The sequence below is a fragment of the Coregonus lavaretus genome (genome assembly GCF_964263955.1).
Source record: "Coregonus lavaretus genome assembly, chromosome: 40".
NCBI lineage: Eukaryota > Metazoa > Chordata > Actinopteri > Salmoniformes > Salmonidae > Coregonus > Coregonus lavaretus.
The window spans coordinates 7,629,487-7,655,042 of NC_140027.1; the positions used below are offsets into that span (position 1 = coordinate 7,629,487).

The 25,556-nt window shown below is 45.0% G+C and overlaps 1 protein-coding gene across 1 annotated transcript in view; it reads left to right on the top strand.

The window, feature by feature from the left end:
* Positions 1–25,556, top strand: part of LOC311113461 (protein kinase C alpha type-like) — a 193,323-nt gene that overhangs the window by 99,165 nt on the left and 68,602 nt on the right. The window contains 2 exon segments of the mRNA XM_084156682.1: positions 14,861–14,972; positions 22,855–22,983. Coding sequence (XP_084012808.1) covers positions 14,861–14,972; positions 22,855–22,983 — 241 coding nt within the window.

Consider the following 25,556-nt stretch of genomic DNA (forward strand, 5'->3'; position numbering starts at 1 on the left):
TCTCTCTCTCTCTCTCTCTCTCTCTCTCTCTCTCTCTCTCTCTCTCTCTCTCTCTCTCTCTCTCTCTCTCTCTCTCTCTCTCTCTCTCTCTCTCTCTCTCTCTCTCTCTCTCTCTCTCTCTCTCTCTCTATCTATCATTGTATCTCTCCCTATCTCTCTCTCTCTCTCTCTATCTATCATTGTATCTCTCCCTATCTCTATCTTCCACTGCTGTCTCATGAGAGTGGATGGGGGTTCTATTATTGAATGTGCTTACTGGTGGACATAGAGTAGTGGACACCTACTGCTACAGACTCCATTGATGTTGGAAAGACCTTTGATCTAAAGTGAATAGAACATAACAGCCACCCCACTTTATCAGGTATTTCAAAGGACAGATTGGCTGCTTGTCAAACTGGTACGTCCCAAATGGTGCCCTATTCCCATTTTAGTGCACTACTTTTGAGTCAACTCTGGTCAAAAGTAGTGGACTATATAGGGAATAGTGTGCCATTTGGGATGCAACCACTGCCTTCCGACTGGAACGGATCCATGATACGCTCGATAGGCGACACACGACCCATGGTGACCGGATCAACACTTTACAATGGCCCTGGTCTGTTAGCGCTACCGCTAACCGCATCTGCCTCAGGCTTGCAGAGCGGTTAGTGCACAATGCTAGCCTCGCCAAGCCTCCCTGTTGGCATAGATCAATGGTCTTTGGGTCTTTTAAGAAGGTCTCACGGTAGCCGGCTAGTCTTCGGAGCTGACGACAGCAGCTGCTCCCAACAGCCACGCCGCTGACAGATAAGCTCTGTCAAGGGGAGAGTTAGTGAATGGATCATGGTATTTATATATGGCTATCACGGCTGTGGTGAGGGATTCCACAGCTTACCTAACTGTCAATCAACTAGCTGTAAAGGAGGGGTGAGGGGGGCAACCAAGGCCACTGGCCATTAATGAGATATCATGTCGAGAACATGGAGGGCTTGGTGGAAGTGTGGTTTGTTTTGGAAGTCTCTATGAATGGAAGCATCTGATTTATGCCATTCTATTTTATGCCCTGTAGTTTAGATTAAAGTATTATTCTACTCTTGTTGTGTGATGTGTAATCAACAAGACCATTTTCAGTCTTTTAAGTTGACATTAACATTCTAGTGAGCTCCTCAAGTCATAAACTTCCTCATCCAGGCATGTTGAATGTATCACTAATGTACAGTATTACTGTGAAACATCCCAGGCAAACTCCTGTATTGGAAGATCCCAACCACCTCCTCACCCCAACCCACCCCCGCAGACTTGCTAACATCATCTCAACCCCCACCCGCCCCCCTTTTTTGGGGGGATGCCCTGCTGCACCGCCCCGGCAGATGGGTAATTAACCAGCGCTGGTTGGCGATGGCAGCGCTAATTGCGCAGTGCTAATTACGAAGCGCTAAGAGAGAAAGTGCATGAGGCCTGCTAATTAGCGACTGGTTCCGACAGTGTGGCTGTGACGGCGCTGTTTGTTTTCATCTATCTCCCCACTCGGCCCCGCCAGCCGTTTGATCAGCTAAGGCCCTCGTCTCTTTTTGATCTGCGATTCAATGCCACAGATAGCCCCCCTTGTCTGTCACCAGACACACACACTTACTTGCTTAAGGTAGTCCATCAAAGCCAATGATGACTTCCACTACTTCTCATGGAGCAAGCAAGAAACTACACACACACATTTCCCAGAATAATGCCCCTCATTCTAGCTGCAAATAAAGCTAGAGAGAAGAGAGTTAAAAACATTGGTGAAAACACTGCAGAGGTATACATGAGAATTAGAGTAATGGTACACTCTTAGAAAAAAAAGGTTCCTAAAGGTTTCTTTGGCTGTCCCCATAGGAGAACCCGTTTTGGTTCCAGGCAAAACCCTTTTCGGTTCCAGATATAACTTTTTTGGGTTCCAAGTAGAATCCTCTGGGGAAAAGGTTCTACATGGAACCCAAAAGGGTTCTACCTGGAACTAAAAATTGTTCTTCAAAGGGTTCTCCTATGGGGACAGCCGAAGAACCCTTTTAGGTTCTAGATAACACTTTCTTTTCTAAGAGTGTATGGGAAGAGTCATGGTTCACACAGTGCATAGTTGTGGATATTGCCATCCCATATAGGATCAAACATATTGATGTTTTGCCTGTATTTCTCCCAGTGGTCTCTCCTTGCTTACTGCATGAGCTGGAAAGTATCCTGCCAAAGGAGCTTTCCCCAGAATGGTGTGGGAGACATTGATCCATTCATAGAATAAATGGGCTTATATCCTTGACAAGTGGTCCTTTAAAATACAGCTCAATTCATCTCTGCAGCCTAGTGACTAGTAGCTTGGTGCGCCTAGTACTGTGCCGTAATATTGTGGTAAGGTGACTGCATGGGGGAGAGTGCTTCGTAGGTAACAGTGTATTGACATTTTAATCACGTTTGTGCTTCGTAGGTAACAGTGTATTGACATTTTAATCACGTTTTTTATGAATATAGAAGAATAAAGCTGTGTAGCTGTAGGCAAGACCTGTAGGCCTGCTACGGCACAACAGACATGTCTTCACTGCACAACAGCCATGTCTTCACTGCACAACAGACATGTCTTCACTCCACAACAGACATGTCTTCACTGCACAACAGCCATGTCTTCACTGCACAACAGACATGTCTTCACTGCACAACAGACATGTCTTCACTGCACAACAGCCATGTCTTCACTGCACAACAGACATGTCTTCACTGCACAACAGCCATGTCTTCACTGCACAACAGACATGTCTTCACTCCACAACAGACATGTCTTCACTGCACAACAGACATGTCTTCACTGCACAACAGACATGTCTTCACTGCACAACAGACATGTCTTCACTGCACAACAGACATGTCTTCACTGCACAACAGACATGTCTTCACTGCACAACAGACATGTCTTCACTGCACAGAGATGAACAGAGTGAATAATGAAATAGACGGCCATGTTGTTGTGTATAAGAACTTAAAAGCCCTTCTGATTTGATCAAATCTTTTTCCACTGTTGTTTGCCTGCGTTTTAAATCGGTTTGCCTCCTGGGTCTTGGGCCTTTTAAGTATGACTAAGTCATTTTTATCAATACGTCATCATCATCACCTGGAGGTTGTGTTTGTATGTACTTTAATTTCCCCTAAAAGAACTGGCAATCAATGTTTTTATCTTCACAATTACTCCAATTTCCTTATAGTAAATTGTCTGGAGATTGGCCCTCTCCTCTTTGCAGCTTAACGGTAGACTCAGTGAAATGATGTTGCCATGAGCAGCACCGTAGATATTGCAATGAGCGAGATACCAGACGCCGCTCTCACACAGTCACACACAGTATCTGCGCATTTGCACAGGTTCGCTTCATGTTGTTACAGTGTAGTAGCAATGGGACCAAAACAGCGGGGAAGTTTTGCTTCGCGCTTCAACGCTCTTAGTTGTTGCGAAAATTATTCCATATTTTGTTGTGTTACAGCCTGAATTCAAAATTGATTAAATATATTTTTTTCTCTCACCCATCTACACATAATACTCCATAATGACAAAGCAAAAACATGTTTTATTACAAAAGAAATACAGAAATATATAATTTATATAAGTATTCACACCCCTGAGTCAATATATGTTAGAATTACCTTTTGCAGCGATTACAGTTGTGAGTCTTTCTGGGTAAGTCCTGTAAGAGCCTTGCACACCTGGATTGTACAATATTTGCACATTAGTCTTTTAAAAAGTATTCAAGCTCTGTCAAGTTGGTTATTGATCATTGCTATACAGCCATTTTCAAGTCTTGCCATAGACTTTCAAGCCGATTTAAGTCAACACAGTAACTATGCCACTCCGTTGTTTTGGTAAGCAACTCCAGTGTATATTTGGCCTTGTGTTTTAGGTTATTGTCTTGCTGAAAGGTTAATTTTTCACCCAGTGTCTGTTGGAAAGCAGACTGAACCAGGTTTTCCTCTAGGATTTTGCCTGTGCTTAGCTCTATTTCGTTTATTTTTATCCCCAAAAACTCCCTAGTCCTTGCCGATGACAAGCATACCCATAACATAATGCAGCCACAACCATGCTTGAAAATATGAAGAGTGGTACTCAGTGATGTGTTGTGTTGGATTTGCCCCAAACATAACACTTTGTATTCAGGACATAAAATTAATTTATTTGCCACATTTTTTTTGCAGTTTTACTTTAGTGCCTTATTGCAAACAGGATGCATGTTTTGGAATTAGTTTATTCTGTACACTCCTGTACTGTTCCTTCTTTTCACTCTGTCATTTAGGTTAGTATTGTAGAGTATATCCTAAGTAGAGTAACTACAATGTTGTTGATCCATCCTCAGTTTTCTCCTATCACAGCCATTAAACACACTGAGCAGTTTTCTTCCTATCCGGGAACTGAGTTAGGAAGGACGCCTGTATCTTTGTAGTGTGGGTGTATTGATACACCATCCAAAGTGTAATTAATAGCTTTACCATGCTCAAAGGGATATCTTTTTTTACCCATCTACCAATAGGTGCCCTTCTTTGCGAGGCATTGGAAAACCTCCCTGGTTGAATCTGTGTTTGAAATGCACTGCTCGACTGAGGGACCTTACAGATAATTGTATGTGTGGGGTAAAGAGATGAGGTAGTCATTCAAAAATCATGTTAAACAATATTATTGCACACAGTGAGTTAATGCAATTAATGTGACTTGTTAAGCAAAAGTTTACTCCTGAACTTATTTAGGCTTGCCATAACAGAGGGGTTGAATACTTATTGACTTACATTTCTAAAAACATAATTCCACGTTGACTTTATGGGTTATTCTGTGTAGGCCAGTGACACAAAATCTCAATTCTATCCATTTTAATCCCACCTTGTAACACAACAAGTCCAGGGGTGTGAGTACTTTCTATATCAGAACGTTGATTAGCTGAATCGGGTGTGTTATAATGGTAGGTCTGGTGCAAAAGCCTGCATACCCAGTAGTTCCCCAAGAGGAGCGTAGGCGTAACAGGTCAGATTTGATGATCCCAGCTCACCGTGTCTCATTACTAGCTGATGTAATGCTGTCACCTCCTGCTCCACACACACACCACTTAATTGCCTGGTTGGTCCGGTTCGCTCACACGCTCCACTCCAGACATGCCTCTCTCATTAACTTGGGGAGGAGAGGACCACCATGTCCAAGAGCAAAACAGGCAACGATTCGCTAAAAAGAGAAACAATAGGTGAGCATGCAAATTGATTTTAATATATTTTCTTCATGAATGTGATTCCCATTGTGTAATATAATCTCAAGCGTAGCCATCGGTTGCAGCCATAGATCATTTCTGCCGTCAATCTCAATTAAGAACCAATTTGTCCACTACTTTGCCCAGCCAAGAAAAGGATCCATGCTGATGTTGTTGCTCCATCCAGCTGCAATTATGTTTTCCCTGTACAAACCAGTCAATCATCTCCTATAATCCTGTAACCTGATCCCCCACAGAATGCTACGCTAACTGCTATGCTAATGCAGGGTTTTCCAAACTCCTGGGTGCACGTTTTGGTCTTTGCCCTAGCACTACACAGCTGATTAAAATCATCAAAGCTTGATGATGAGTTGGTTATTTGAATCAGCTGTGTAGTGCTAGGGCAAAAAAACAAAACTTGCACCCAGCGGGACCGTTTGGGGAAACCCTGCGCTAACATAGCAACAGGTCTGACCTGAAAGGCCAAGGTGAAAGGCCCAATTAGATCCTAATGAGAGACTGGCCACAGGGGTGGGTCCTCAGCCCCACAGTCCACATTCCCCACCGTCCTCTGGTCAGACATACTCGTTTAGAGGTAATATGGCCAAAGTGTGGGACATCGTGTCTCTCCCCAGTGACCATTTATGTAGTGCCTGGCATATCTGTTAGGGGGGATTGTTAACACGCACCTGAATGACGAAACACTTGCTATTTATATTCATATTAAAAAGCTTGCTAATTTATATTCACAATCAGATTTCACCATCTCTCTTTATAACTTTACTGTAGGCTTCCTGTGAATTATCTTGTGAAGGGAAATCCTAAACCAGTCAGCAAGCATTTTCAATACCCATGCTAACTGACGTGACCAGAGATAAAAACAATAGATGAAGTCCTCTGCAGCTGAACATGACTCTCCTCCCCTCCTCTTATTCATGGAAGGAGAGAACAAGGCAAAACATGGAAAACAAGAGGATAATCCTTCAGGATCAGATGTGTGTGGGTGGACATGAGTAACTGCAGCTGGCGCGACAACCCTGTCTATCTCTCTCTCTGTCTCTGTCTGTCTCTCTCTCTCTCTCTCTCTCTCTCTCTCTCTCTCTCTCTCTCTCTCTCTGTCTCTGTCTGTCTCTCTCTCTCTCTCTCTCTGTCTGTCTGTCTGTCTCTCTCTGTCTCTGTCTGTCTCTCTCTCTCTCTCTGTCTCGCTCTCTGTTTGTCTGTCTCTCTCTCTCGTGTGCTCTCTGTCTGTCTCTCTCTTTCTCTCTATCTATGTATGTCTCAGTCTTGCTGTGTATCTATCTCACTCTCTCTCTCTCCCTTCCTCCCCCTCTCCTTTAAACCAGCCCGGTCTGCTTCGCCGAACACACAGTGCGGACAGCTAATTAGGGGGTGTTTGCCATGTGTGTGTGTGTGTGTGTGTGTGTGTGTGTGTGTGTGAGCGAGAAGTAGGAGACGACAATGCAATTAAAATACAAACACTCACTCAGACACTTTTATTCCGGGGCCTTAATGTAGCATCCAACACGACAAGGGGATGGAGTGGGATGAAAGTGGGAAATTGAAGCGACTTGAAGGGGTGTGCGCCAAGGTGCCCAGTTAATTCCAACTGTAATGTGAGACAGCTGGGGAGCTGGAGAGGTGAGACGGCTGGGGAGCTGGAGAGGTGAGACAGCTGGGGAGCTGGAGAGGTGAGACGGCTGGGGAGCTGGAGAGGTGAGACAGCTGGGGAGCTGGAGAGGTGAGACAGCTGGGGAGCTGGAGAGGTGAGACAGCTGGGGAGCTGGAGAGGTGAGACAGCTGGGGAGCTGGAGAGGTGAGACAGCTGGGGAGCTGGAGAGTTGAGACAGCTGGGGAGCTGGAGAGGTGAGACAGCTGGGGAGCTGGAGAGTTGAGACAGCTGGGGAGCTGGAGAGGTGAGACAGCTGGGGAGCTGGAGAGGTGAGACAGCTTGAAGAGTAGAGCTGGGACGATAAACCAAAAATGATCGACAACGACCATACCAATCACTTATCGCAGGCATTTTGCTAATATCGTTCATTGCGATAAGTAGCCTATACTAGAGAAATGTTTTAAATGAAATAACTTTGCTAGTATGGGTGATTATTAACAGGACAATTGATGGCTACAGCTATCAAGCTAGTAGTAGTAGTTTAAAGGATAATAAAACAAACTGTGGTGCACATTAATGTTATAAACGTATAGTTCTATTTATCGTTATCGCGTCAATTCAGGCAATTTATCGCGATCTGGATATTTGTCTATATCGCCCAGCTCTATTGGAGAGTGTCCCAGAATCCTCAGGCTGGACCAAGTGTCACTGTGACACAAGGATAAATGACAGAGTGAATCACATCGTACCTCCTCACTTAGCTCTCGATTACCCCTCAACAAGACATATAGCATCGTTCCCTTTCTCTCCCTCTTCTTTCATTAAGTGTGTTCCCTTTTTGGCAGACAGTGTTAGATTGTGTCTCGAGGAGTCTGAGGAGATATTTTTGGCTGCTTTTTCAGAGCTTCCTTCAGTGGGAGCATACATTCATCCCCACTTTCCTGGAAAAGAGAGCAGCGCTCCGAGAGGTTTCCAGTTTTATAAACAGCCAGGTGTTCACATCAAACGAAATTCATTGCAAAGGGGTAGTCTGGGTGGGGTTCTCAATGCAAATCCACTTAAAAAGATTGGATTGGACTCTCTAAAAGAGGCTTATGGCTGAAATAGAGAAAAAATCTGGAAAGTAGTATGCCACTTGACTAACTGGCAGCCTTCCAATTTTCAGGCGAAAGGATGAAATCGCTGTATCACACACTGTTGAATGCATGGGAAATAGGAATGAATCAGTCCCAAGTTTTCCATGCAGTTTGAGTACTGAGGCATTGGCCTAGTCATGGCATATTGACAATTTAATTAAATTGACGCTTCGGCTGTGAGTGACGCACAGTTGGCAGTATTCTCCAATTTGAGTATGGATTATGAGTAGGGAGTGTGATGCGTGCCGCTAATGAATATCAGATCAGATTTTCCATATGTGTACTCCTTCCGATGTACCATTTCTCCTCAAATTAGGGGTGACAGATGAAGGGACAATTAGTAACACGTATACATAAATGCAACTTTCAATGCACTCCCTTCAATGATGCTGATGTGCTATTTACATCAGGCCTCCAACGATTTCACATAACAACATGATCTCAGTTTGCTATTCTATTGCAATGCCATGATCCACTATTCCTGTGGCATCTGACATCGCCTCTATCCAGCACAGTCTACGGAAAGACATAAGAACTCCCTACTGTATTTACCTTTGGGCTTTGTTTCTTAAGGAGATGATGTGCAAGATGGGACATGCAACTTTACTTACCATCCCCCATATTTGTCCTAGGTAGAGATATTGCCAACACCTATTTACTTTAGAAATTGCCCCAAAGAGAGTTTCAGTCGAGCAAGACCTGGAATGTTTTCTCATCTATAAAAGAGTGCAGTATTGAAAATGAAAATGCAAGCAAGAAAACACTGAGTTATAAGGACTGAGTTCATAATTGTGACAGGCAAGCCAATGGAATTAGTTTGTAGCATTGAAACAACTGACTGCAACACGGAAACGTGAATGTTGTCACCATAGACCAATGCAATTACTTAGTATTCTAATTCCTAGTTCTATGGTTGTAACATTGGCTTCAGAGTTTATAGGCCTGCATTACACTCTTTCATTTCTTCATAGTTCAACAGCAAAGTAAGCTGTAAAATAGACCTTACCCTTTATAGGGAAATATACACTGCTCAAAAAAATAAAGGGAACACTTAAACAACACAATGTAACTCCAAGTCAATCACACTTCTGTGAAATCAAACTGTCCACTTAGGAAGCAACATTGATTGACAATCAATTTCACATGCTGTTGTGCAAATGGAATAGACAACAGGTGGAAATTATAGGCAATAAGCAAGACACCCCCAATAAAGGACTGGTTTTGCAGGTGGTGAACACAGACCACTTCTAATAATAAATAATAATATGCCATTTAGCAGACGCTTTTATCCAAAGCGACTTACAGTCATGCGTGCATACATTTTTGTGTATGGGTGGTCCCGGGGATCGAACCCACTACCTTGGCGTTACAAGCGCCGTGCTCTACCAGCTGAGCTACAGAGGACCACCACTTCTCAGTTCCTATGCTTCCTGGCTGATGTTTTGGTCACTTTTGAATGCTGGCGGTGCTTTCACTCTAGTAGTAGCATGAGACGGAGTCTACAACCCACACAAGTGGCTCAGGTAGTGCAGCTCATCCAAGATGGCACATCAATGCGAGCTGTTGCAAGAAGGTTTGCTGTGTCTGTCAGCGTAGTGTCCAGAGCATGGAGGCGCTACCAGGAGACAGGCCAGTACATCAGGAGACGTGGAGGAGGCCGTAGGAGGGCAACAACCCAGCAGCAGGACTGCTACCTCCGCCTTTGTGCAAGGAGGAGCAGGAGGAGCACTGCCAGAGCCCTGCAAAATGACCTCCAGCAGGCCACAAACGTGCATGTGTCTGCTCAAACGGTCAGAAACAGACTCCATGAGGGTGGTATGAGGGCCCGACGTCCACAGGTGGGGGTTGTGCTTACAGCCCAACACCGTGCAGGACGTTTGGCATTTGCCAGAGAACACCAAGATTGGCAAATTCGCCACTGGCGCCATGTGCTCTTCACAGATGAAAGCAGGTTCACACTGAGCACGTGACAGAGTCTGGAGACACCGTGGAGAACGTTCTGCTGCCTGCAACATCCTCCAGCATGACCGGTTTGGCGGTGGGTCAGTCATGGTGTGGGGTGGCATTTCTTTGGGGGGCCACACAGCCCTCCATGTGCTCGCCAGAGGTAGCCTGACTGCCATTAGGTACCGAGATGAGATCCTCAGACCCCTTGTGAGACCATGTGCTGGTGCGGTTTGCCCTGGGTTCCTCCTAATGCAAGACAATGCTAGACCTCATGTGGCTGGAGTGTGTCAGCAGTTCCTGCAAGAGGAAGGCATTGATGCTATGGACTGGCCCGCCCGTTCCCCAGACCTGAATCCAATTGAGCACATCTGGGACATCATGTCTCGCTCCATCCACCAACGCCACGTTGCACCACAGACTGTCCAGGAGTTGGCGGATGCTTTAGTCCAGGTCTGGGAGGAGATCCCTCAGGAGACCATCCGCCACCTCATCAGGAGCATGCCCAGGCATTGTAGGGAGGTCATACAGGCACGTGGAGGCCACACACACTACTGAGCCTCATTTTGACTTGTTTTAAGGACATTACATCAAAGTTGGATCAGCCTGTAGTGTGGTTTTCCACTTTAATTTTGAGGGTGACTCCAAATCCAGACCTCCATGGGTTGATACATTTGATTTCCATTGATCATTTTTGTGTGATTTTGTTTTCAGCACATTCAACTATGTAAAGAAAAAAGTATTTAATAAGATTATTTCATTCATTCAGATCTAGGATGTGTTATTTTAGTGTTCCCTTTATTTTTTTGAGCAGTGTAGATCACTTTCAAACCACATACTGAGGAGACCCTTCCCTTTTTTAGGGTAAGGGCTACCACATATAACTACAAAACATACTGTAGGTAGGGATGTTGCGGTGACCTTATTACCACCACACCGGTAGTCATGACCTGAGTAAAATTCCACGTGACCTTTGAGTCAACGGTAATCTCCTTTTGCATAGCCTAGTAATAGGGATTTTTTTTATATCTTCGTAATTAATTGGGTGACACATTACCTTTAGCTATACAGAATATCTCACCATCTCCTCCTCTTTCTCCTTTATTCATTTCTTGAGCGTGCAGAGGCGCTGAAATATTTTTTGTTGCGAAACTATGTTACTATCGATGTTCCCGAACAGATTTCACTTGGTTTCGCAAATTAAGCACTGGGTAGCTGCAGGAACAAGGTTGGAGAGCCCATGGCATACATAGTCTGGGCGGAATATTACCCATCAGGCAGCGAGAGCATGCTCCTCAAACAGTGGTTGATGCGTGGAGTGAAATAAGTGTTCCTATATTTATGTCTCAGCTGCTCATGTTAAGCACATGCTCCGCTATAAAACCAAAGTGGCCTACCCATCATCATTGAAAACGGACCGGCGGGAAAGCGCTCGGCCTCCATTCGCTATTCGAGATTATACAGATGACATGTATTTTTTCCCCTGTCCCTGTTCATGCCCATTTGACATATTAGTAAAGACCAGATTAAATTGAGAATAATTGAGAATGGGTGAAAATATGATCACTTGATGAGAGAACAGTGGAAGGAATAGCGCGCAAGCTTTTTTTGCTACTTTCTCAAATCATCAATAGCCTATAGTTGCGTCATGCAGCCTATATATGTTTTGATTTCTAAGGCATTCTAAGGTTTGTATCATTCACAACTAAAGTTGCCAAATAACTCTAAATCTAGCGTATAGGCCCTGTTTCAAATTATAACTTTTACGCTCAACATAGCCACTTCATATGCACACTCGCTCCGGAATGGGAAAAATATAGTTTTTATTTCAAGTTCAATTATATTCTTCATACTATAAAATCATATAATATAAAATAATGGCATGGGACTTATAAGCATCTCTTGTCAGCTAAATGAACAAGCCTACAGCCTATGGCATGGAGCATTATCGATCAGATAACATACAGTAGGCCAACTCATATTCTGTTCTTCTGAAATACATTTTCTTAAAATCATAATGTTTCTTTAGACCTGAATAAAATAAGTAATGGATTTATTGGGATGGTGTATATTCAATTGATTTATTATACTTTTTAAAATGTAGATGTTGCAAAGGCGCGCATCAGCGTCTTGTATGTAGCTTGTATGCGTGGAGGCCTGGCGATAATAAATGTGTTTATGTTAATGAATGGCATTTCTTTGCATGACAATAACTGGCTGACAAAATGTCATGACCGCCACAGCCCTACTGTAGGTATTAAGAAGATTTCCTACATGCAGAGCCCCATCTCAAATCTTCTTCTTTACTATATCAATATCTCATGATCTCTTTAATGTCATTATTATCAACATGTCTCGATCTCTTTTGAATATCGTAATTGACTTTACTTCAATATCTTTTAATCTCTTATTTATTTCAGTTTTTTCATTTTTAAGATGGGCTAACAATAGATTTCATTTCCAGCGAAGCTCGGCATACTATGTTCTGACCGGCCCGTGTAGGACTAACTCTTTTATCTCTAACTTCCTGTTCTCCGTGGATATAAAAGTGAGTCATTATTGGTGTGATTTGACTATCCAAATTCCAGTACGAAAACCGTCTCGTAAACCGGCTGGTCACGTTTGGAGATTACAACATAAAGCCAGACACAACAGTGAAGCTGTTCATACTCTACATATAGTGCTACTGCTCCAGGGAGTCTACCATGCTCTACCATACTGAACTATGATAGGCTGCAATACTGTTTGTAGGGGTGACAGATAAAGGGACACATTTTCTCTCCTTTTGATCTCCTACACTCGCTTAGACCTTTTATCTTTGTTCACCATGCTCCACTCTCCTATTTGATCTTGGACAAATTCTCCTATTTGATCTTGGACAAATCTTAGAGTGTATATTGGCACACAATGCTCTTTGGCCTCAATAACGCTCCTACCCTGGTCTGGGATCAGTTTCACAGCACACCTATCCAGGTGTTGCAGATGGCAGCTGGAGGGCTGTATACTGACTTCAGAGCTGGGCTGTATACTGACTTCAGAGCTGCCCTTGATGATCCAGTGAGAGATAATCATGTCAGAAAATAATATGGTGTCAGAAGTCTACTGCTTTGATACACACGTGGCTCACTGTAGAGGGAAACAAGGAAAAGATGCCCAACGCTCTCTGTGTGTCGATCAACCGTTGCCTGCAAGTATGAAAGATAAAGGAGTATCAAAGGTAATTAAAATGACACTACTCATTTGAGCTCTTCGTATCATCTCCCATTATGACTCATGGTGTCGTGTTATACCAATGACACTAGTAACCAACCATTACTAAAGATTGTTTGTGGACACTAATCCTATCTGGACTGGCTGTAAAATCTCAGCTAAAATTAGATTATGTATTTTCTCCTTTGTAATAGTAATGTAGGATGAAGTGGCCCCTATACACTGATCTAAGGTCAGTGTTTGTTTTTTCCCCCAATTGTTGAAGTTCCAGTTTGAGTAGTTAGCACCCCGGGGTACTGTGACGTCAGTTCAAACATGTTCTTTTATAATGATATACATTACTAGAACATGTCTGCAACTCTAGTGAAACCCCAATTCAACATTAGTGTATAATATCTATCCTTTACTTTTCTGACATCTGTTAGTCATCTAATCAGTTTCACACCTACTTTCTTTGAAGCAAATTGATATACTGTGATTCTCCATAAAAAATAAAAAATAAATCATAATGTATACCAAATAATTTATAGTGTATAAGACTGATTTAAAATGCACCAGCATCACCTGGAGGACGGGGTTGTGTATTAGCAAGGTACTGAACTGATACATGAAGGCCATGGTCTGTTGCTCTTTGCCTCACACAAACCAATTACGGAGTGACACATTTTCACCCAATTACAACAAAGCTTATTGGTATGTAAAGTTGAAGACTGTTTTTGCTGCTATTACCAGTTCGGAATATAATGTGGTGTACACTACTGCTACAAAGTCACTGTTCCATTTCTTTGTATGTCCCAGTACATGCACAGTGCCTTCAGAAAGTATACACACCCATTTACTTTTTCCACATCTTGTTGGGTTACAGCCTGAATTTAAAATTGATTGACCTACTGTAGAAGTTGGATTTTCACCTCAAGTGTGGCTGAGGTTAATTGATTGGACAACCACTTGAGTTTTTGATCATGGGTATTGGTCCAAATATGAGTAGTTCATAAAAAAAAGCAAGCGTGCCGATTGCAATCAATGCACAATCAGCGCTGGAATTTCGAGCCTGCGGGACATGTTTATGACAGCTTTTTATTTTATTTTTACAGACCATTTGACAGCGTCAAATTAAACAGTCAGTGCAGAAGAGAATGAGAGGTTTGGAGATTGAGATGGTTCTATTTAGAAAAGTACTATATCCTCTCATTTGTAATTCTGTAAAAAAAAATCCCTTTTTCAATATTAAACAGAAATGATTTAGCCCTTAGCCTTGTGTGTTTAATTCATTTCATTTCCTTTTTGCTTCTTTCTTTTCCTCATAGAAAGATAATTTGTCAAGCCAGTGCTGTAGAACATGCTTTGTATAGACAGTACAAGTTTTTAGCACAAACTGGCTTTCTTTGATGTTTTTCATTCAAAGGAAATGACTATTTACATTTACATTTTAGTCATTTACCAGATAGCGCTGACTAATCTCATGTTATCTCATGTATTGACTCCAATAGCAGTGTAGGATTATCAAAGCTTATTATTACTCTCATATCTTTTTCATATCCTGTCATGTCTGCCTCAGTTGAATAGTCTTTCCATCATTACTGTATCTGTGGAAAATGAACTTGGAGTAAAAAAACAAAAAACATCTAACTCTACATCAATGTTTTGGGTACCTTTTCTTCCTTTGCTCAACCACTCTGATCATACTGCGGATTGTACATGATCATACTTAACTAACTTCTCACCATATCTCTTTGTCTTTGCAGGACCCCAGAACCAAGCACAAGTTTAAGATCCACACCTATGGCAGCCCCACCTTCTGCGACCACTGTGGCTCTCTCCTGTATGGTCTCATCCACCAGGGGATGAAGTGTGACAGTGAGTAAAGTACCTCTCCATCCACTTAGACTTGGAATCACTATACACACTACATAATGCATTAGATAGTGGCTCTGTTCCAAACGTCCACACTTGCGTACTACTTAGTATGAGGCAATGTATTGGGTATCAAATCAAATCAAATCAAATCAAATTTTATTGGTCACATGCGCCGAATACAACAGGTGCAGACATTACAGTGAAATGCTTACTTACAGCCCTTAACCAACAGTGCATTTATTTTAAACAAAAAAGTAAGAATAAAACAACAACAAAAAAGTGTTGAGAAAAAAGAGCAGAAGTGAAATAAAGTGACAGTAGGGAGGCTATATATACAGTAAAATAAAGTGACAGTAGGGAGGCTATATATACAGGGGGGTACCGTTGCATAGTCAATGTGCGGGGGCACCGGCTAGTTGAGGTAGTTGAGGTAATATGTACATGTGGGTAGAGTTAAAGTGACTATGCATAAATACTTAACAGAGTAGCAGCAGCGTAAAAAGGATGGGGTGGGGGGGCAGTGCAAATAGTCAGGGTAGCCATGATTAGCTGTTCAGGAGTCTTATGGCTTGGGGGTAGAAGCTGTTGAGAAGTCTTTTGGACCTAGACTTGGCACTCCGGTACCGCTTGCCGTGCGGTAGCAGAGAGAACAGTCTATGACTAGGGTGGCTGGAGTCTTTGACAATTTTGAGGGCCTTCCTCTGACACCGCCTGGTATAGAGGTCTTGGATGGCAGGGAGCTTTGCCCCAGTGATGTACTGGGCCGTATGCACTCTATCCAAGGGCAAGGGCTATTAGTACGGTATTGATATTGAAATATAGCTGCAATGTCAGCTGGTATCAATGGCATACTTAAGCCCTGTTTACATTTGCACTTTGAATTAGGGGACATATTCTGAAAATCGGGCTGGGTCGGGGGAAACCCGGCCAGAGCAGCCCAGTTCCACAGCTGGTGCTAACCCGGTGCTGCCGTTACTATACAATCAGCAGCTGATCGGTGCTGTGTCTCATGTGGCTCAATTGGTAGAGCATGGAGCTTGCAACGCCAGTGTTGTGGCGGGTTCGATTCCCATGGGGGACCAGTATGAAAAAGTATAGAAAATGTATGCACTCACTACTGTAAGTCACACTGGATAAGAGTGCCTGCTAAATGACTAAAATGTAAAAATGTAAAATGCTGGTCTGGATGCTGACACGTTTAGCTAGCATGGATTTTAGCTAGCCAGGTTATATTGAACGCTAGCTAGCTACATCCTATCAAACCTGTCGATTCATGACTAACTGCATACATGAAGTGTGTCTGAAAGTGGGCGTGTCAACAGAAGTGGGAGGATCAACAGAAGTCTCCCGAGTGGCGCAGTGGTCTAAGGCACTAGCTGTGCCGCTAGAGATCCTGGTTCGAATCCAGGCTCTGTCGTAGCCGGCCGCGACCGGCAGACCCATGGGGCGGCGCACAATTGGCCCAGCGTCGTCCAGGGTAGGGGAGGGAATGGCCAGCAGGGATGTAGCTCAGTTGGTAGAGCATGGCGTTTGCAACGCCAGGGTTGTGGGTTCGTTTCCCACGGGGGACCAGTATGAAAAAATATATATATATAATAATGTATGCACTCACTAACTGTAAGTCGCTCTGGATAAGAGCGTCTGCTAAATGACTAAAATGTAAATGTAAGTGGGTGTATGGAAAGCGAATCAGCTAATTGGGCAGATTTGTTGCCACGCAAGACCGTTTTGCGTGGCTGATGGACTGCACGATGAGTCGAATGTTGATAACTGTAGCATTTTAGATAAGCCTAACCCTGACCCTTTTCCTAACCTGAACCTCATTTTCCTAACCTGCCACTTTAATTATCCTAACCTGCTACGCATTTTAGCTAAGCCTAACCCTGACCCTTTTCCTAACCTGAACCTCATTCTCCTAACCTGACACGTTAATTCTCCTAACCTGCCACGTTAATTCTCCTAACCTGCTACGTTAATTATCCTAACCTGCGATGTAAACATTAAGCTGACACGCGGTGCACCTGGCTATGGCCGATCTAAACAATTATGGAGCTCTGATGTTACACCCATCGCTGTTGATCCACCCACTGATGTCGTCGGATTTGCTTGATTAGCTAGCTAGCTAGCAAGCTAACTACAGTGCGTTTAGAAAGTATTCAGACCCATTGACTGTTTCCACATTTTGTTACGTTACAGCCTTATTCTAAAATGGATTACATCGTTTTTTCCTCATCAATCTACACACAATACTCCATAATGACAAAGAAAAAACAGGTTTTTAGAAATTGTAGCAAATGTATATAAGAAAAAAAAACCTGAAATAACATTTACATAAGTATTAAGACCCTTTACTCAGTACTTTGTTGAAGCACCTTTGGCAGTGATTAAAGCCTCGAGTCTTCTTGGGTATGACGCTACAAGCTTGGCAAACCTGTATTTAGGGAGTTTCTCCCATTCTTCTCTGCAGATCTGCTCAAGCTCTGTCAGGTTGGATGTGGAGCGTCGCTGCACAGCTATTTTCAGGTCTCAACAGAGATGTTAGATCGGGTCCAAGTCCGGGCTCTGGCTGGCATTCAAGAGACTTGTCCCGAAGCCACTCCTGCGTTGTCTTGGCTATGTGCTTAGGGTCGTTGTCCTGTTGGAAGGTGAACCTTCGCCCCAGTCTGAGGTCCTGAGTGCTCTGGAGCAGGTTTTCATCAAGGATCTCTCTGTACTTTGCTCCGTTCATCTTTCCCTCGATCCTGACTAGTCTCCCAGTCCCTGCCGCTGAAAAACATCCCCACAGCATGATGCTGCCACCACCATGCTTCAACGTAGAGATGGTACCAGGTTTCCTCCAGAGGTGACGCTTGGCATTCACGCCAAAGAGTTCAATCTTGGTTTCATCAGACCAGAGAATCTTGTTTCTCATGGTCTGGGTCCTTTAGGTGCCTCTTGGCAAACTCCAAGCGGGCTGTCATGTGCCTTTTATTGAGGAGTGGCTTCCGTCTGGCCACCCTAACATAAAGGCCTGATTGGTGGAGTGCTGCAGAGATGGTTGTCCTTCTGGAAGGTTCTCCCATCTCCACAGAGGAACTCTGGAGCTCTGTCAAAGTGACTATTGGGTTCTTAGTCACCTCCCTGACCAAGGCCCTTCTCCCCCGATTGCTCAGTTTGGCCGGGCGGCCAGCTCTAGGAAGGGTCTTGGTGGTTCCACACTTCTTATATTTAAGAATGATGGAGGCCACTGTGTTCTTTGGGACCTTCAATAATGCTGACATTTTTTGGTACCCTTCCCCAGATCTGTGCCTCGACACAATCCTGTCTCGAAGCTCAACGGACAATTCCTTCGACCTCATGGCTTGGTTTTTGCTCTGACATGCACTGTCAACTGTGGGACCTTATATAGACAGGTATGAGCCTTTCCAAATCATGTCCAATCAAATGAATTTACCACATGTGGACTCAAATCAAGTTGTAGAAACATCTCAAGGATGATCAATGAAAACAGGATGCACCTGAGCTCAATTTTGAGTCTCATAGCAAAGGGTCTGAATACTTATGTTTTATAAATTTGCAAAAATGTCTAAATACCTGTTTTCACTTTGTCATTATGGGGTATTGTGTGTGTATATTGATGAGGATTTTATTTTATCAATTTTGGAATAAGGCTGTAACGTTACAAAATGTGGAAAAAGTCAAGGGGTCTGAGTACTGTACATGGTGTCTGGCTAGCACTGGCAGGAGTATGGGGTAACATTAGTTACAGTGTGGTGAGGGTGAATTCAATTATTTCTTCAACATCTTGCTATCTAGCTAGTTGTAGCAAAAGGACTTTCTACAAAATTTCGGTAGCTAGCTAGCAACATTAGCGAAGCTAGATGCATAGTCACATTGGCTACCTAGCAACATGACATCATTTCTAAATTCTGGAGGCAGTGGAAACACAATTCGAGATGGCCCACCAAGGCCCAACCCAGGTTGATTTCTAAGTTCCAATGGAAACAAGGCTTTAGATGTTGTAACTTAGGAGTCAGGAAGCAGGTGCAGTTAGTGAGTTTAATAACTACTAACATGGAACGATACAAAACAAGAGAAGCGTCTGACATGGAAACACAAACAATACTACCTGATGACTAGTAACAAAGGAGTGCTATATGAATTGTAAGTAATCAGTGAGTAATGAAGTCCAAGTGTGACTGATGATGAGACGCAGGTGTGCGTAATGGTGGTTGCCAGGTGTACGTGAAGATGGGTTGCCAGGACCAGTGGTTAGCAGACCGGCGACGTCGAACGCCGGAGGGGAGGAGCGGGAGTAGACGTGACAGTACCCCACCCTGACTCGCGGCCCCAGCTGCAGGACGACACCGGCCAGGGGGATGGCCCCGAGGGCGAGGAGCGAGCCGGTCCGGACGGCGAAGGTGGAAATCTCAGATGATGTTGGGATCTAGAATGTCGTCCACTGGAACCCAACACCGCTCCTCTGGACCGTACCCCTCCCAGTCCACCAGGTACTGGAGTCGACCCCCACGATGTCGGGAGTCCAGGAGGGATCTGATGGCATAGGCGGGGCTTCCCTCGATATCCAGGGGAGGGGGAGGGGTGTTGTGGGGGACGGCATCAGCCAGGGGACCAGGAACCACCGCCTTGAGGAGGGAAACGTGAAAAGAGGGTGAGATCCGGTAGTTAGAGGGGAGTTGTAATCTGTATGTTACCTCGTTCACCCTCCGGAGGACCTTGAACGGCACCACAAACCGGGGACTCAGCTTCTTACAGGGCAGGCAGAGCGTGAGGTTCCTGGTGGAGAGCCAGACGCATTGTTCCATAACTCTTCTGCGTGCCTGAACCACTCGTCCACCGCAGGAGCTTCGGTCTGGCTCGGAGTCCACGGGGCCAGGGCTGGCTGGTAACCTAGAACACACTGGAAGAGAGTCAGCCCAGTGGAGGAATGTTGCATCGAATTCTCGGCATATTCCGGGCCCACTGCCCCTGCCGGTCCTGGCAGTGACTCCTCAGGAACTTCCCCAGCTCCTGGTTCATCCTCTCCACCTGCCCGTTAGACTGAGGCCAGTACCCAGAAGTGAGGCTAACCATGACCCCCAGCTTCTCTATAAAGGCTTTCCATACCCGTGACGTGAATTGGGGGCCACGGTCGGAGACTATATCCTCCTGAAGGCCATAGTGCCGGAAGACCTGCTGGAACAGTGCCTCAGCGACCTGGAGAGTGGTAGGGAGCCCAGAGAGAGGGATGAAACAGCATGATTTAGAGAATCTGTCCACTATCACCAAAATGGTGATAAAACCTTCAGAAGAGTACAAACCGAACATGAATTGACATAGTGGTGCTATGTCCTGCGCCAAAGGGGGCCACCAGTATTTATCAGAAAGGGATTTGATAGTGCGGGTGATACCTGGGTGTCCTGCGGCGAGGGATGTGTGTGTCCAGGTCATCAGCCGATCTCTCACCCTTGTGGGAACATAGATGCGCTCTGGAGGGCAGGTGGTAGGAGTGGGTTCCCTTTCCAGAGCCTGGCAGATGTCCACATCTACGTCCCAACATACGGGGCCAACGATACAGTAGGACTGATTGATGGGCTGGTGAACGCTAACAGGGCCCTCAACCGTCATGGAACCACAAGGTACGGGAAAGCAGGTCCTCCGACATCCTGGTCCCCAGGCGGTAATTTTCATACTCGACCATGTGATGGTGGGATTGTGACGTTGGAGCCATGGGAGGCCGAGAATTACCTTGTGTACTGGTGTGGAGGTGATGGAGAATGGAAGGCTTTCCTGGTGCATGGGTCCCACAGTGAGGTTGAGTGGTGCTGTGATGTGCGTGACTGTGCCGGTTCCTAATGGTCGTGTGTCCAGAGCTTGGATAGGAAAAGGAGAGGAGAACGGATATGAGGTTAAGTTCAGGGAGGAGGCAAGGGCCTGGTCGATGAAGTTCCCAGCGGCATCGGAGTCCACTAGAGCTGTAGAGACAACACTTGAGGGACAGCCAGCCAGTGAAATAGGAACCGTAAAGGGTTTGGCGGAAAACTATGAAAATGGGATACTCACGCCTACCCTGGGATATGGAAGGTCACGGGGCCGCCCCTCTGCTCTAGTGGACCCCGGGTTAGGGCGCACCGGACACCACTGAAGCTGCCCCTCCTGGCCGCAATAGGGACAGAGCCCCAGCTGTCTCCGGCGACACTGCTCTGCCGCGGAGAGGTGTGTGGCCCCTACCTCCATGGGTTCAGGCTCTGATTCAGAACGGTCAACGAAGGAGGGAGAGAGGCGATGGGGGTGCCGACACTCCAGAAGAAGGTTATCCAGACGGATGGCCATCGCGATGAGCGAGTCCAAGGTTAGATTGTCATCTTGGCACGCCAACTCCATCTGGACCTCTTCGCGCAATCCTCTTCTGAATAGGGTGCAGAGCGTCGGCTCATTCCATCTGCTGGATGCGTACTCCGCCATGGTCTGGCCATCCTGCCGTAGTTGGAGTAGGCGCTCACCCCCCTCTCTGCCCTTCGGTGGATGGTCAAAGACCCCCCTGAACAGAGCCCAGCTCCTCCTTTCCTCTCTCCCAGACGGCTGTAGCCCACTCCAACACCCATCCGGTCAGCAGGGAAATAACCGTGGCAACCTTGGACCTCTCGGTGGTGGGGGCTCCCATCTGGTGAGTGAAATAGAGGGAGCACTGGAGTAGGAAGCCATGGCATTTAGATGTTGACCCTTCATATTTGTCCGGGAGGGACAAACGGGCATCGCTGACCTGGGTGGACTATTGGATGGGCTGGGGTGCTGGCCCTCTGTGTCGACTTGTGGTGGAGAATCCTCCGCTTGTTGGAGCTGACGCCCCTCGGGGAATGTCGAGACTTGAAGAACGCGGAGGACCTCTTCCATAGCCGTCCCCAGTTGTGCCAGCTGGTCGTGGTGTTGGCGAAGTAGGTGTCTCTGTTCGCTGACCATCTGGAAGATGTTCTGATTAACTGCTGCTTCCATTTGGTGACGTAGTATTCTGAAACGTAGACGCCGGGAGTCAGGAAGCAGGTGCAGTTAGTGAGTTTAATAACAATGAACATGGAACGACACAAAACAACAGACGTGTCTGACATGGAAACACAAAAAATATACTAACTGATGACTAGTAACAAAGGAGTGCTATATGAAGGGGAGTAATGAAATCCAGGTGTGCATGAAGATGGGTTGCCAGGACCGGTGGTTAGTAGACCGGCGACGTCGAACACCGGAGGGGAGGAGAGGGAGTAGATGTGACAGATGTGCTCAAAGTACATTCAAACATAACTTTATTGACATCGCTCGTACTGCACAGGACACAATGATGTTCAATTACAATGCTGTAATTTTGCCCAATTATGTTTTCCATTATTTAAAACTGCATTTCCATTTTCTGTCCATTCCTTCCAGCAATTTCCCTTCTAAAACCCACACATGATTCACTCTGTCCAGAGATCTTTAAATATACATTATCAAAGCTGCTGCGCGGCTTCATTAGTGCAATTCCCTCAGTCTTATGATTTTCATATGTGATAAAGCACGAATGACTTTAAATCTATGGTAAATAGTACATCATATCTCTTCACCAGAGCTGGCGTGTAATATTAATTATGACTCAGGGCTATATATAAATAGGGATTATGTTATGGTTGGAAAATGACTTTGGCACACACTGGCTGTTCTAATCATACTGCATATTAGATTATCATCATGTGTTTTTAATTGCGGGTTGTTATATTGGAGACTAGAGGCTACACCTGGCCTTTTGACTTCATAAATAAAGCACATCAGTTTTTGCTTAAACCATCATTTTTAGATTGTTTACCTTTCTTCTGTCTCTCCTGGTACCTCTTTAATGCTGTCTCTCTCTTTCTGTCTGTCTACATCCCTTCAGCCTGTGACATGAACGTGCACAATCAGTGTGTGATGAACGTGCCCAGCATGTGTGGGACGGACCACACCGAGAGGAGGGGACGCCTCTACCTGAAGTGTGAGGTCACAGTGGACAAGCTGCAGGTCACAGGTAGGCCTCCGGACCTTACCATCTCTCAGACAAATCTATTTCTCCGAGTGTGTCCCAAATGGCACCCTACTCCCTTTATAGTGCACTACTTTTGAACAAAGCCCACAGGGATCTGATCAAATGCAGTGCACTATGAAGGGAATAGGGTGCCATTTCAGGCGCGTCCGTTGCCTTCTTCCCCAGTGGGGTTGTGATGTGTAATGGCTGACAGAGCTTCCTCTTACCTTTTCATAATCAGTCCCAACCATCAGTCCCCAACCACTTTAGCTGTCAGCTGCCTGTTACAGCCCCATCTTGACTGATAAGAAAGAAACAGCTTCTGGCCTCAAATCCACTCACAGCATGGATCACTTCCACCGGGCACTCATCACCACTGATTCCTGGCAATCTGTGTATGTGTGTTCGTTCGTGTGTGTGTGTGTGTGGGTTTGTGTGTGTGTGTGGGTGTGGGTGTGGGTGTGTGTGCGTGCATGTGTGTTCCCTCTAACCGTAGCCTACATCGATTTCTATTTACACAATTGTCAATTGGATAAATAGGCCCAGGCTTTGAAAACCATTCCATTGTAAAAACACCTGTTCCCAGTTCAATAGATGAAGTGAACTGGTTGTCATAACAAATATCTCCTTTGTCTGTTTTTGAGTGACAGCAGCCCAGAGACAGCAGGTGGTGAAGCAACCATCACTTAATAAAAGCCAGTCTGCAACCTACAGAGACACGGGTCAATTCCCTTTGGTATACAGATCAATACTGTGTGTGCTTTCCAAATGGCACCCTATTCCCTATATAGTGCACTACTTTTACATGTATTTAGTGAGTCATTACTCGTTTCTCATGTCTTTCTGTGTGTGTGTGTGGTGCGCACGCATCCACCTGCGTGTGTGTGTGTTTAACTCTGTTGGTTCTGCATTGAATGAACAGCCCCAAAGATGGTCCAATCAGGCAACATGCTTAGTGCTACTGCATAAAGTGGTACCACATTTTACTTCAAGGCCAAAATATTGATACTACTGAAGTGGTGCAGTGGTTAAAAACTGTATTTTTGGGGTTTCTTTGATATGGCATGGGATGTTGTAGGAAACAGTTCCCTCTTTATGCTAATTGTAGCTAATGCAGCTGTAGTTCCATAGTAATCACATACACATGTATGTACAGTGGGGAGAACAAGTATTTGATACACTGCCGATTTTGCAGGTTTTCCTACTTACAAAGCATGTAGAGGTCTGTAATTTTTATCATAGGTACACTTCAACTGTGAGAGACGGAATCTAAAACAAAAATCCAGAAGATCACATTGTATGATTTTTAAGTAATTAATTTGCATTTTATTGCATGACATAAGTATTTGATCACCTACCAACCAGTAAGAATTCCGGCTCTCTTTTTCTTTAAGAAGCCCTCCTGTTCTCCACTCATTACCTGTATTAACTGCACCTGTTTGAACTCGTTACCTGTATAAAAGACACCTGTCCACACACTCAATCAAACAGACTCCAACCTCTCCACAATGGCCAAGACCAGAGAGCTGTGTAAGGACATCAGAGATAAAATTGTAGACCTGCATAAGGCTGGGATGGGCTACAGGACAATGGGCAAGCAGCTTGGTGAGAAGGCAACAACTGTTGGCGCAATTATTAGAAAATGGAAGAAGTTCAAGATGACGGTCAATCACCCTCGGTCTGGAGCTCCATGAGGAAGGTGAGGGATCAGCCCAGAACTACACGGCAGGACCTGGTCAATGACCTGAAGAGAGCTGGGACCACAGTCTCAAAGAAAACCATTAGTAACACACTACGCCGTCATGGATTAAAAGCCAGCGCATGTCCAGGCCCGTCTGAAGTTTGCCAATGACCATCTGGATGATCCAGAGGAGGAATGGGAGAAGGTCATGTGGTCTGATGAGACATAAATAGAGCTTTTTAGTCTAAACTCCACTCGCCGTGTTTGGAGGAAGAAGAAGGATGAGTACAACCCCAAGAACACCATCGCAACCGTGAAGCATGGAGGTGGAAACATCATTCTTTGGGGATGCTTTTCTACAAAGGGGACAGGACGCCTGCACCGTATTGAGGGGAGGATGGATGGGGCCATGTATCGTGAGATCTTGGCCAACAACCTCCTTCCCTCAGTAAGAGCATTGAAGATGGGTCGTGGCTGGGTCTTCCAGCATGACAACAACCCGAAACACACAGCCAGGGCAACTAAGGAGTGGCTCCGTAAGAAGCATCTCAAGGTCCTGGAGTGGCCTAGCCAGTCTCCAGACCTGAACCCAATAGAACATCTTTGGAGGGAGCTGAAAGTCCGTATTGCCCAGCGACAGCCCCGATACCTGAAGGATCTGGAGAAGGTCTGTATGGAGGAGTGGGCCAAAATCCCTGCTGCAGTGTGTGCAAACCTGGTCAAGACCTACAGGAAACATATGATCTCTGTAATTGCAAACAAAGGTTTCTGTACCAAATATTAAGTTCTGCTTTTCTGATGTATCAAATACTTATGTCATGCAATAAAATGCAAATTAATTACTTAAAAATCATACAATGTGATTTTCTGGATTTTTGTTTTAGATTCCGTCTCT